This window comes from Neovison vison, chromosome 1, assembly GCF_020171115.1.
Source record: "Neovison vison isolate M4711 chromosome 1, ASM_NN_V1, whole genome shotgun sequence".
Lineage (NCBI taxonomy): Eukaryota > Metazoa > Chordata > Mammalia > Carnivora > Mustelidae > Neogale > Neogale vison.
The window spans coordinates 276,675,727-276,687,966 of record NC_058091.1 but is presented as its reverse complement, the minus strand read 5'-3'; the positions used below and the strand labels follow the sequence as shown (position 1 = coordinate 276,687,966).

The window sequence follows — 12,240 nt, the reverse complement described above, 5'->3', positions numbered from 1 at the left end:
TCCAGACCCATCAAACTCTTGCAGGGGTGTGGTCTCATCAGAGAAAAGCAGTCAACATTCTGGAGGTCCACCAGAAGTCAGCACTGATGCTGGTGTCTGCAGCTCTCTTGGGAACCATTCTTTCAACCTTCTCTGATTTTTGGAATTATTTTAGCTAGTTGGTAACACTGTTTGCTATTCAGAAATCAGTATTTTAAGTCAGCTTTTTAAGAATCCTGACCTTGTAACACCTTTATATTTTTAATATAATACCTTTATATCAGTTAATGCCACGTTTACGGTATCCTGCAGATCAAAGGTCTACCTCTGCTTTTATATTGTATTAAAATTGAGTCAACTATTTTTTTTTAAGATTTTATTTACTTATTTGACAGAGATCATAAGCAGGCAGTGAGGTAGGCAGAGAGAGAGGGGGAGGCAGGCTTCCCGCTGAACAGGGAGCCTGATGTGGGGCTTGATCCCAGGACCCTGGTACCATGACCCGAGCTGAAGGCAGAGGCTTTAACCCACTGAGCCACGCAGGTGCCCCTAGTTAACCGTTTCTTTCAGTTTCAAAATTCTTGCTTTCAAAACTCTTAAAAAGAATGTTATGAGTATAAATAAAACTGTTTCTAAGATTTAGCAAGTAGGTATTCTTACTCGTTATGGAACTATGATCTTTGTTAAAATGGCACTTTTAAGAGCAGCATAAAAAAAGATGTTGAATAATCAGCACCAGTTGCAGATTCTGACTTGGACTTAATCAGGTTTAAGCAAACATTAGAAAGCATATACGATTCTTATTTTGTAACTTGCTGTTAATGTAACTGTAGTGTACCACCTAAGATATGTCCATACTTAACAAAATGCTCCTTTACAGGAAACATCTCTAATGCTTTTTAGTAGAGGAGAGGAAAGTTGTTTGCATGTGACATCTCAGTAAGGTGAATTTCTTTTGGAGCCTTATGCTAGGAAGAACCTTTGATTCTGATGTTTTTTATTTTACTCTGATATTTTTTTTTTCCATAGGTTACATGAAGTTCGGATCCAGCCTTCCCTAACCAAAGATGGCGTCTTTTCTGCCCTAAAGATGGCAGAGCTGGAGTTCCCCCAGTTTGAAACACTTCATCTGGGATATGTAGATGAGTTTTTGCTGCAGAGTAAGACTTATTCAACCATTTTATTCCCTAGAATTGCTGTAGGGAACTTACTTGACAAACTGAAACTTGAATTAAGATGCGTGATATTTTCTTGAATATAAGACAGCTTAAAGTCTTACGGGCTTTGCCTTCTTGAAAAAGGAACTTTTAATTTAAACTTGAAGTGTCAGTGATTTTTTTCTCCCCCCGTGTTGCCTCTGACTTAGCATATTATAGAAAATATAACAATTAACAGTATGCAAAAAAAAAAAATCCTTACCTACATTTGATATTGTCTTCATTTTACTGCCCAAGTTTCTTTCCCATTCTGCTTCATTTTTTTCACAGAATGTCATCCTTGGTTCCATTTGTTGAATTTGATCTGCCACACTTCTTGAAGCTTTTGATGGTCCTCTCAGATGAGGTCCCATTCCCTGTCCATGCTCTTCATTTCCATAATAAGCCCGCTGGGGGTTCTGGATTTCCCAGATAGTGTGAGCACATAATGGTCAGTATTCATTTGATGATGATTGCTGTTGGAAGGCTTGTTGACAGCATTTTCTGGAATGTATTTACAATTGGGAACTCATTCCTTTGGGTTTGAATGCATGTCAATTCATTATTCAAGCTTTTTTCCTACATGACATTAATCAGACATGCAAGAGCATTTCCACCGTCAGCATGTTTTTATTTTTTGCAAGAATTGTTTCTTCCCCGTATAATTTCTAACAAGTCTTTCTTAAACTCACTGTCATACCAGATGGCATTTTTTCTTAGGATCTAGTTTGCACCTAAAAGAACACAAGACTTGATTCCTCTGGTCAGGACAGTCTAGGTCAAACAAGTGACTGTTGTCCTTTTTCATTTTTAGTAGACATCTCTGTTGTTTTGTTTGCTTTTTCTTTGTTGCAGTGCTCATTACTACATGTGAAGGATTAAGAAATCAAATCATTATCTTTTTGCCAGTTTAATAGGAATTATTTTTTATTGTATAACCTTGAAAAAGATTGGCTTTTCACCAACATAGCTTTAAAATGCTAATTTTAAACCTAGTATAGTCATTTCATATAAAACTAATGTATTTGAAACCAGGCTTTTCTGGTTTTGAATGAGGTTGCTTACATTCTCTGTCTTGTTTCTACAGTACCTACTGCGTAACCCAGCAAAATTTTTAGCTTTCTGTAATTTTATTTTTTCCTCTTCCCCAAAGCTCAAAACTTGACAAATTTTGTATTTTCAAGATGGACACATTTAGGCCCACTGAAAGATTGTCTCTTGAGGGTTATCTTTATAACCAGCTATTTCCCAATTGTGTCTCTTTCCCTGAAAGACACATTCCGTAGAAAAGCACTTTATCTTTGGACTACTGCTACGTTATGCTTTTCAGCATGTTTCATAGTGTCTTTCATATTGAAATCTCTGTCTTGACCTTTTCGTAAACATTTCTTGTTTTCATATTTGCTGCAGTTCATCCATTTCTCCAGATATATATTTGCCTCCGACCCTCCAAAGACAGCCCAGGATTATCTATCACTGTAGGCGCCAGGTGCCTCTAGCAGCATCCAGGGAGGAATGTGTGGTCACTGCTCATACTTTGCCACTTAATCTCACTCTTCGCAGTAATTTAGATTTTGAAGTGCCTCTCCTGAGGGTAGGGGTAGCATCACCTCTAGTAGAACTTGGATCTCTGGTTTGTTATGAAGACTTGGCCAAATGCCAATAGAAATATTAACCTTTGTGCCCTATACATTTATGGGAAAAATGACAGGGCCATATTGGGGAAATGGATGTGCTGAAAAGCAGGTGCTGTGTGTTACGGGTAGAAGAAAAGTGTTCCAAAGATGAATACTTACAGGGGGGTTTTCCTTTCATAGATTTTTCCTTTCATAGATGATAGCAGAATTTTATTCAAAGGTGATAGGGATATAAAACTCATTAAAAACCAGAGCGGTGTTGTTTTTAGTGCTGGGGCTTTGGAGACAGGGGGAGAGATGGAATTGAGACCTGCCTCTAACAAGTGATGGGACCTTGGGCAAGTTACTTCTTAAGTCCATGGTTTCTCATTTGTTAAGTAGAGATAAGACCATTTGTCATTTTTTCCATGGGTGGTTTGGAGTCACCAGTAATAAAACCACTGTTATCATACAATCTCTGACCCTTAGAAAGCATTTAGTAAATGGTAGCTTTTACTTTTAGCTGATCTGTGGGCTAAAGAAAAAGAAACAGAAATGTGTTCTAGGTGATGTCATCAGAGTTCTTGAGGGAACATGACAATCAAGGAGAACCCAAGAGCTGGAAGAAGGTGGTGGTCTCAAAGGAATGAATGTACGATGGATATGTTATGTCAGGTTACAACATTTATGCAGAAAAGAAACAGGGACATTTCAAGATTTACCCAATCCTTAGAAAAATTTCAAGTCCAAAGGGCAAGAAAAATGTTTTTACAGCAGGCTAAAGAAAATGGCTCGGCTGAATTGTAAAGAACGAATTAAGGTAAATCTGCAGAAAATGGACAATAAATATCAAAAGTGGGGACTGTAGGTAAGAGATTGAAACTATGTGGAGAGTAAAATAGGAAGAGTTTGGAGTTAATAGTTGTTTTAAATCCCTGTAATGTGTGTGGGGCATCTTCACCAGAGCAACAGTGTTTTCTTTGTACTTGGTGGCAGGTGGTAGTAAGGACTGTGAGAGACATTTATTAAGTTCCTGTCTCCCCAGCACCCTGCTGGTCATTGAAAATGTGACTGTCACCTAACTAGACACAGTCCCTTTTCCTTCAGGTTGCTTGTAGTCAGGCAGACCATCCTGGAGAGTAAGGACAGGAACGGGGGGAAAATGAGGACAGGAGACAAGGAATGAGGTTGATTTCCAGTGTCACCACAGTTTAGGACAAGGATTGTCTTTTACTGATACCCATCCCCAACCCCCATCCCCTTGCGTGCCTGCACGATGGGGGGTTACTAAAGCTCATTGTCAGAGGGGGTAGGTGTATTTGAGTTACAATTCTGTTTTCTGGGGATGGTCACATCTTTACTAACCAATACCATGTGTTCTAAGAATGACCCTGAATTACCAGTTTACTCTTTTCTATGCCTGGGCATACCTGACTCCAAAAACATGATCCCGATACCGTAAAAGAGAATTACATATTTAAGATCTTATTTTTCTTTTTAAAAGCTAAAGCTAAAACTTCACTGTAAGTGTGAACCAATGCAATATATCCCTGTTTTACTTTAAGAATTTTTACTTTTTTTTCCCTTTTCTAGAGAATTGAAAATGTTTCTGTTAGCTATCCCTTGACTTTTAATATAAATTTTTATTTTGCAAGATAAGTGGCATTTGCACCTAAAATTGTATTCAGACTTGAACCTGATGATGGATCGATGACACACAACGATCATAGAGAGTAATATACTGGATGTTAAAATAAAGAGTCAGCAACATTCCATGACATTTAAGAATCTTTTTTTTTTAATTGATTTCTATTTAGGTAGAATGGCGAATGCAGATCTGGTAAAGTATGGCTTGGCTGATGTGGTAGAAAATCCTGGTATCATCACCGATATAGGCATGAAGGCAGTCAATGAAGTTTTTTCCTGTATCAAATACCTGGCAATTTATAATTGCCCTCATCTTCATAACCCATACAATTGGATCTCAGGTACTGTAGGCTTAACTATGGCTATGTCTGCCTGCTATCAAAAGAATATATATTTTTGTTTTCTGTGTGTGGTATGAATTGTATTCCTAATGTAAAATGTAGATATTTTATAAGATTGGTCATACAAGTGCTGGGAACCTTTGATAACCAAGTGAGAAGTATTTTGTCATTGCCTTTTTGAACTCCTGAAGTTCTCTGCCTAGAAATTGGCACTGGCTCAGTTATGGAGTCAACTGCCCTGATTTTTTCACATAAACTTCTTTGAGCCAGGCATATAAAATTAAGGTTAGGAATTATTGCCTGGGGTATTACATTTGTTTTCTCTGAATACCTTCAAATGGCACATCATCTGAAAGGACAAAGTGGGTATGTATTTAAAAAAAAAAAAAACAAAAAAAAAACAAACTTTAGTTAGGTGACATATTTAGCATTAACTTGTGAAATTTTCATTTGCCTTAAAATTTTAAGCTTTTTCAGCTCTCCCCCGCTGACCTGACCCCTTGTGTATAGAGTGTGACTTTTGTACTTGATACGTTTCCTTATATGGGGAGTTCTTTTTCCTCCCCAAGAGAGTGCTGTTACTTGTTTCTTTCAGGGTCCTTCTTAAATACCTAAATTCACAAACCTTTAAATAAATTCCAAGCTAGAGAGTTTTCATTGTGACATCCTCTTTACCAAATCAAGTCCCCTCACTGACCTCTGCAAAACAGCCTCCTTTCCTATCTGAATTGCCTCTTTGGGCTTCTGTAGCTCCATATAGAGCCTGTCTCCAGCCTCTTCTTAGGCTCTGGAGCATCTCTTGAGTTTACTCATTAGAATGGCCATGTCTCCCCTACTGGAAGTGGAAATTCTGTCCCTAGCCCAGCTGCACCAAGAAGTTATTGGGAAATACAAACTTCAGGTGGTAGCAGGCATAGATCACTTTTTAAAAATAACATTTATTGGATTTTTGGTTTGTTTGTTTTCTTAAATACAGAAATGTATAAAGAAGAAAACAAAAAATGGCCTATAATCCCATCACTCAGAACTCCTGTTAACACTTAAAAACTAAAAGTAATACATGCACTTGGTAAACAATACCAAACAGTGCAGAAAGGTACAAAATGAAAAGTCTCCTCTTCTCAAAGGTAACCACCATCAACAGTTTCTTGTATATTCTCTGGACAGATTATTTTGTGCATATTGCAGCCTATCCATGTGTAGCATTTAAAAATGATTTATATATACAAAGGACCTTTTCAGGTATACCCTCTCCTGTAAGTTTGGTTTTTACACTATGAGTACTTGGGAGAGTTTTCCATAGCAAGCATACTCAATTTTCCTTCATTCTTTTTAACAGCTGCATAATGTTCTATTAAATGGATGCACCAACATTTCTTTAGTGTCCTGTTGTTGAATAGGCATGTAGGTTGTTGAATGGATCACATTTAGATCAAGGTTCACTTGGTTTCAAGTTAATAATTCCCAAGCCATGTAGTTTCCACAATGAAATTAGGTAAGAAGACATCATAATTTAGTCATCAAGTTTTTGAGATCATGAGATAAAATCAAAGTTATTTAAAGGAAAAGGTTTTGAAAATCTTTGTGACCTAAAGCAGAATTCATCTGTAATGGACAAAGTGTTAGTTAAACTCTCTGGCCATGTCATTTCTCCCAACAGACCACTCAAGATGGACACGATTGGTCGATATCAACTTAGTGCGGTGCCATGCTTTGAAGCTGGACTCCTTTGGCCAGTTTATTGAATTGTTGCCCAGCCTTGAGTTTATTTCACTGGACCAGATGTTTCGTGAACCACCCAAAGTAAGTCACATTTGAGGGAATTATTTTAATACTCAAGGAGGAAAACAAAACCTCAGTGATTTTTTTTCCTAATAATATGCCCTTACATTATTACAATTGGACTTTTTACTGCTATCTTACAATGAAGGCATACAGGTTATAATTTGCATGGTGTCTTGCTCTGGTAAGGGGGCTCCAGAGAAGGGAAAGGTAAAAGTCAGTGAAAAGCTGTCTCTGTCAGTTCCGTAAGCTAAAGGTGAGATACGAGCAAAGGTGGAAATTTTGAGCTAGGTCAAAATTTATTACTCAGAGTAATTAGTTGGGAGATTAAATTTCTTTTCTTTTTTCTTTTTTTTTTTTTTTAAAGATTTTATTTATTTGACAGAGAAAGATCACAAGTAGGCAGAGAGGCAGGCAGAGAGAGAGAGGAAGGGAAGCAGGCTATCTGCTGAGCAGAGAGCCCAATGTGGGGCTCGATCCCGACTCAGGGATTATGACCTGAGCCGAAAGCAGAGGCTTTAACCCACTGAGCCACCCAGGTGCCCCGGAAGATTAAATTTCTAATTAAGAACCTCAGATGTAAATATGGATTAGGGATTCATTTTGGACATATTTTACTTTGCTCTTCTCTCTTCTGTGCAGTTGAAAATCCTGGAAAACCTGAGATTGTCTGTTGTACGAAATGTTATTTTAAAACTGCTTAACCAGGGCGCCTGATGGCTTAGTGGGTTAAACATCTGCCTTCGGCCCAGATGATCTCAGGGGCCTGGGATCGAGCCCTGCGTAGGTCTCTCTGCTAAGTGGGAAGCCTATTTACCCCTCTCTCTCTGGCTGCCTTTCTGCCTACTTGTGATCTCTCTCCTCCGTCAAATAAAAAAATAAAATATTTAAAAAAAAAACCTGCTTAACTAATAAGATTTTTGCTGTCATTGTAATAAAAACAATGCTTCAGCTAATTATCTTCTCTCTCCTTCAGTTCTTAATGGTTACATTCCCACTGTGCAAGCAGTACAGTATAGCGGGGAAGGCTCAGGATCGGAGGTCAGATTATTGGGTTTCAAGTCCCAGCTCTAGCACCTACCGGTCTCTTACCCAGATCTCTTTCCACTGCATTTCATTTTCTGTAAATCCACACCAATAGCACTGCATCTTGCTTGAAGTCTTATGAACCTCTAATGAGGTGCTTGATACATATGTGAAAGTATTGCTCTGTAAATATTCTTAGATCAAGGTGAAATGGAGGAATATGAAAAACAAAGTGTTCTATACTAACCAGAGTGAAGACGCATGTTTTCTTCTCGCCTTAGGGTTGCGCTCGAGTCGGCCTGAGTGCAGGCACGGGAATTGGGGTTTCCTCAGCCCTTGTTAGCAACCAGAACTCCAACAATGACAATGATAACAATGCCCAGAATAATGCCAACATCCATGACAACAATCACAATCACCCAGATGACTCTGATGAGGAGAACGACTTCCGGCAAGACCTGCAGCCAGGAGAGCAGCAGTTTGCAGCCGACGGTAACCCAGATCTTTTGTGAGCTCCACACAGAAGTGATTTTTACTTTGGATTGTATTTCTCTGACCCTGTTCTGTTTCCTTCTCCCCGTATGGCAGTTTGTCACTTTACATATGGGGGACCTGGTTGACAAGGCAAATGGGGCGGGGATGAAATGTGCTTATCTGCTGGCTTGTTTCAAAGCTATCTTTATGATGCCTCTTGTCTAGACTCTGTAACAGTGTACAGTGGGTACAGTGAGCCTTAGATGGTGTACAGGGTACAGTGAGCCTTAGAGACCTGGCCTATGATTTAACTTTCAGGATTTGGGTGAAGGAACATCTCTTTATGTCTTCCTGACCAGTAGATCAGTAGATAGAACTTCATTGGGGGACCATTTTTGGATGTTCTAGAACTGAAAAAAATGAATAGCAGTCATGTGCTAGACATTGTAGCTAGACATTGGACACCTTTCATCATTAAGTCTTCACAAACACCCACCAAATAAGTACATGAGCCAATAAAGACCTATTGAATTTCACTTATGTAATTACCAGTGCATTCTTCAGTATTGACGGAACACCTGCTGTATCCAGCCCATGAGCTCTTGGGCTTGTATGGCCCTCTCTTGGGGAGTGAGGATGAAGGGAAGTTGTCAAGCTATCTTGTTTTCATTGCCCCTTTACTCATTCTCTTGGACACAGTGATTACTGAGAAATGGGGTCCCGTGATGTTACGTCCCTGCTTTCATCACGAAAGCATAGGGCATATAGAGCATACATTCCTTTAGGATTGCTCTAAGTATATTATAGGGCCTGACCTAATCATCATCTGTAGGCATTGTCTTCACCTCACATGTTCTCTGTAGAACTCTCCATTCTTGGCTCTTAGCAAAGTCACCAGTGGCTCTCCTGAGAATGCTAGTGGTCATTTCTGCACTTTTGTCATATTTAACATCTGAGCAGCATTTGTCATTGTTGCCCGCTTCTACCTTCCTGAAATAATTCTTCTCTTGGAATTTCCAAAACTGTTTTCTTGGTTTTTCTTGTGTCTCACCAGGCATGCCTGCTTGGATTCCTTTGCTTTCAGTATCCCCTCTGTTCTACTTTGGTCCTTGATCTCCCAGATTTTTTCTCTCATTTTCTCTACAGAAGTTCCTTCAGTCTCCTAGCTTTGTTATCATTGGAATATGGAATATTCCGATGAATTCCGATCATGGAATATGCCGATAAATTCCAAACCTTTGTTTCTACCTTTGATCTTTTGACTTTTTGAAGTAAACGTGGTCATATACAACTTCATACTTTTTATTTCCACATGAGTACTTTTAGGCATTTGAAACTTACGGTTAATTCTTCCCCCTGACATCCACCTCCAAAATACAAAGACAGAAGTGGAGAGCTGGCAGATGCTAGTACTGGAGGAGGAAGAGGAGGTCAGATGTTGTCTGTTAGCTTTATTCTCCCTTAGTGCCATTATACTCATCGGTGATGCCGTAGGGACCTGGACTTCAGAGGACACAGACCGTCCACGGAAAACTGTTAGAGCAGCTTCAGTGCAGACCTGCGCAGATCCTAGGAACCCAGTTGTGGTTGGAGTGGATGTACTGGACAGATGATAGTCTCCACTGGAAGTTAGATGGCCATAGGCTGCTCTGTACAGAATGGAGAATGCCTCCATTGTGAAGTCACATACTGGTGCAGCAGAGACCAAAATGTGTACAAGAACGCTATATTTGATTTATAGGAGAGAACAGTGGAACTTAAATCTACTAACATTGTAAACTAAGATTTCAGGAGATAGAGACTTGCATACAGACCACATTTTGAGGTATATATTGTCAAGTACACTATCTTCAAATGCTGTTAAGGGCTCAGAAGCAAAGGAGCTACATTAATGCCAGGTTTGAAGAATTAAACACCTTCAACCAGAGGAAGGCTCAGAACACCACTGATGATGACGTACTATAGGGAACTGCAGGTTATCCTAAAACATTGTTTCCACAGATCTCCCTGAGTTGGCGGTGTATTTATTTGTATGTTATTACATTACGTATCAGGTCAGTTCTTCTAAATAAAAAATAGGAACTGGAGAAAGGCTGTGTGACTTTTGATCAAAACCAGGAGTGGAAAGAACAAATATGAAAGAGAAGCAAAAAAAGTTTCGTTAAATAGTGGTACAGAGATTCAAACTAAAAGGAATCAGTGGGACCTGGTATTTGTTGAAATGATTAACATTTGATGCTTCCACTCTTTAGGTATGATCTTGATAATTTAAAAATTTTCGTTTGAAAGTCCTGTTGATATGTTGACTTTCCTTAATTTAGAATTTTAAAACTTCATGCATGGGCCTCTACGTGGTCTTGGAACAACCCCAGAATGAAGCAGAGGCCCCTCACTCTTTTATGCCCTGTTATATTTAACTTCATCAGCTTGCATGAATTAGCAGAGTTTAAAAGAAGAGCATCATGTAATTCTAAAATTAAAATTCGTACAAGTTAAGTGGCTTTGTTTATAAACTGCTATAATAAGTCATGGGTGTTTTTCAGCAAACATCATTAAGGGTAATACATGATTTTGGAAATAAGACTTCATTGCTTTAGAGAGTAGTGATTTATCAGAATATTATAATTTGCTAAAGATTATCATTCTTAGATTTGCACTTCCAAAATTCTTAAGATTTAGATTCCTTTATTATGGGCCAGTTATGTTAATTGAGAATTTAAGTTCATTACCTGCATTTTATAGCACTCTAAAACTGAGGAATAGATATGCATATTTTCTAACAATTCACATTTGCCTAACATAAAATTACAATGTGTCAAAATCATGCTTTTATAATTGCTAAAGCATTTTGCCAAATTATTTTAATATAATTACTTTTGAGTTAATTGTAACCATAAAGCATAGATTTGCCCCTACGTAATTTTGCTAAGTTTTTATCTTGATTTATCACATAAATTCTGGGTACTTACTACTTTTAAAAATGGTGTGCCCCTCTCCCTTTCCTCACCACTGTCCTCTGCCCTGCATTAAGATGAATTAACCTAGGTGAATTGCTCTGCAGCTTTTATTTTTGGCAGTGATTCTCAAACTTGAGGGCCTCAGAATTACCTGGAAGACTTGTCAAAACACAGGTTGTTGGGCTTAGCACTCAGAGGGTCTGAGTTAATAGGTCTGGGTGGGGCTACATAATTTTCATTTCTCATAATTCCCAAGTGATGCTAATGCTGTTGGTCTGGAGCCCAGCTTGAGAACCATTGATTTATGGAAAATCTTTAGAAGTGAAGTCTAAGGGTGAACTATAGTGTGAAAAAAAATCACAGTAAATGCATTCTGTTTTATATTTTGGGCAGATAATTGTCAACCACTAAATAACATTTTTAATATTAGAAATTATTGCATATAAATAATTTCTTAAAGGACAGTGAGTTCTCCTTTATTTTGTAACATTTAATTAAAGGTTTTGAATTTCTAATCAGGCTTTTATAGAAGAGACCAGCTAATATCTTTGTAAAAAACTGCTCAGATCCATTAAGATTTATGCTTACATATTATAACAGGATTTTTTTTACAACTGAAATAACATTTAAACTGAGCAAAACATTTGGTAAACATTGATATTTGATTAAAAGATAGCGTGCATAATTTTTGTAAGTTAAAATTACTCTTAAAAAAATTTACTGCCCTAATGATACTCTGAAACAAAAAAATCTAAACCAAGAATCATTTGCACTTTCCCTAGCCTGAGGGTATTGCCATCTCATTTAAAAATCAAGATACTCTTTCTTTTTTTCTTTACTGTCTATTCTCCATGGCATTGAGTCCTTTAGCAAGAATTTTTTTGACTGTCTTCAAAGCATCTTGCCATTCAGTCTGCATTCTCCTCGCCTGTTGTACCACTATTATACCACTTTTTTTTTTAATCTAAGAAAGCAGGGTGACCAGGTAAAAAATATTTATCTGAATGCTTTAATACATTTCAGACTGCACCCTACTTTCTCTCTTGATGAGCTAAAATTAGGTCTTAGAGCAGCCAGAGCAGTGTTGTTAAAACATACACCCGAATAGTTGCTCCCTTACTTCAGACTCCAGTAGCTTCCTACTGCCTTAGGGAAAAAAAGTTCAGTTTCTTGATTGGGGCCATAAAACCCTACATGATCTGGCCTGTCCCCACCTCACACT

General features: G+C 38.1%; 1 protein-coding gene across 3 annotated transcripts in view; it reads left to right on the top strand.

Annotated features, from left to right (window-relative positions):
• FBXO38 (F-box protein 38) overlaps positions 1 to 12,240 on the top strand; it is a 54,749-nt gene that overhangs the window by 22,878 nt on the left and 19,631 nt on the right. For all 3 annotated transcript variants that reach the window (XM_044231919.1, XM_044231913.1, XM_044231903.1), the window contains exons 9-12: positions 1,009 to 1,139; positions 4,609 to 4,779; positions 6,440 to 6,582; positions 7,869 to 8,079. In XM_044231919.1, the coding sequence (XP_044087854.1) occupies positions 1,009 to 1,139; positions 4,609 to 4,779; positions 6,440 to 6,582; positions 7,869 to 8,079 (656 nt within the window). The remainder of the gene's footprint in view (positions 1 to 1,008; positions 1,140 to 4,608; positions 4,780 to 6,439; positions 6,583 to 7,868; positions 8,080 to 12,240) is intronic.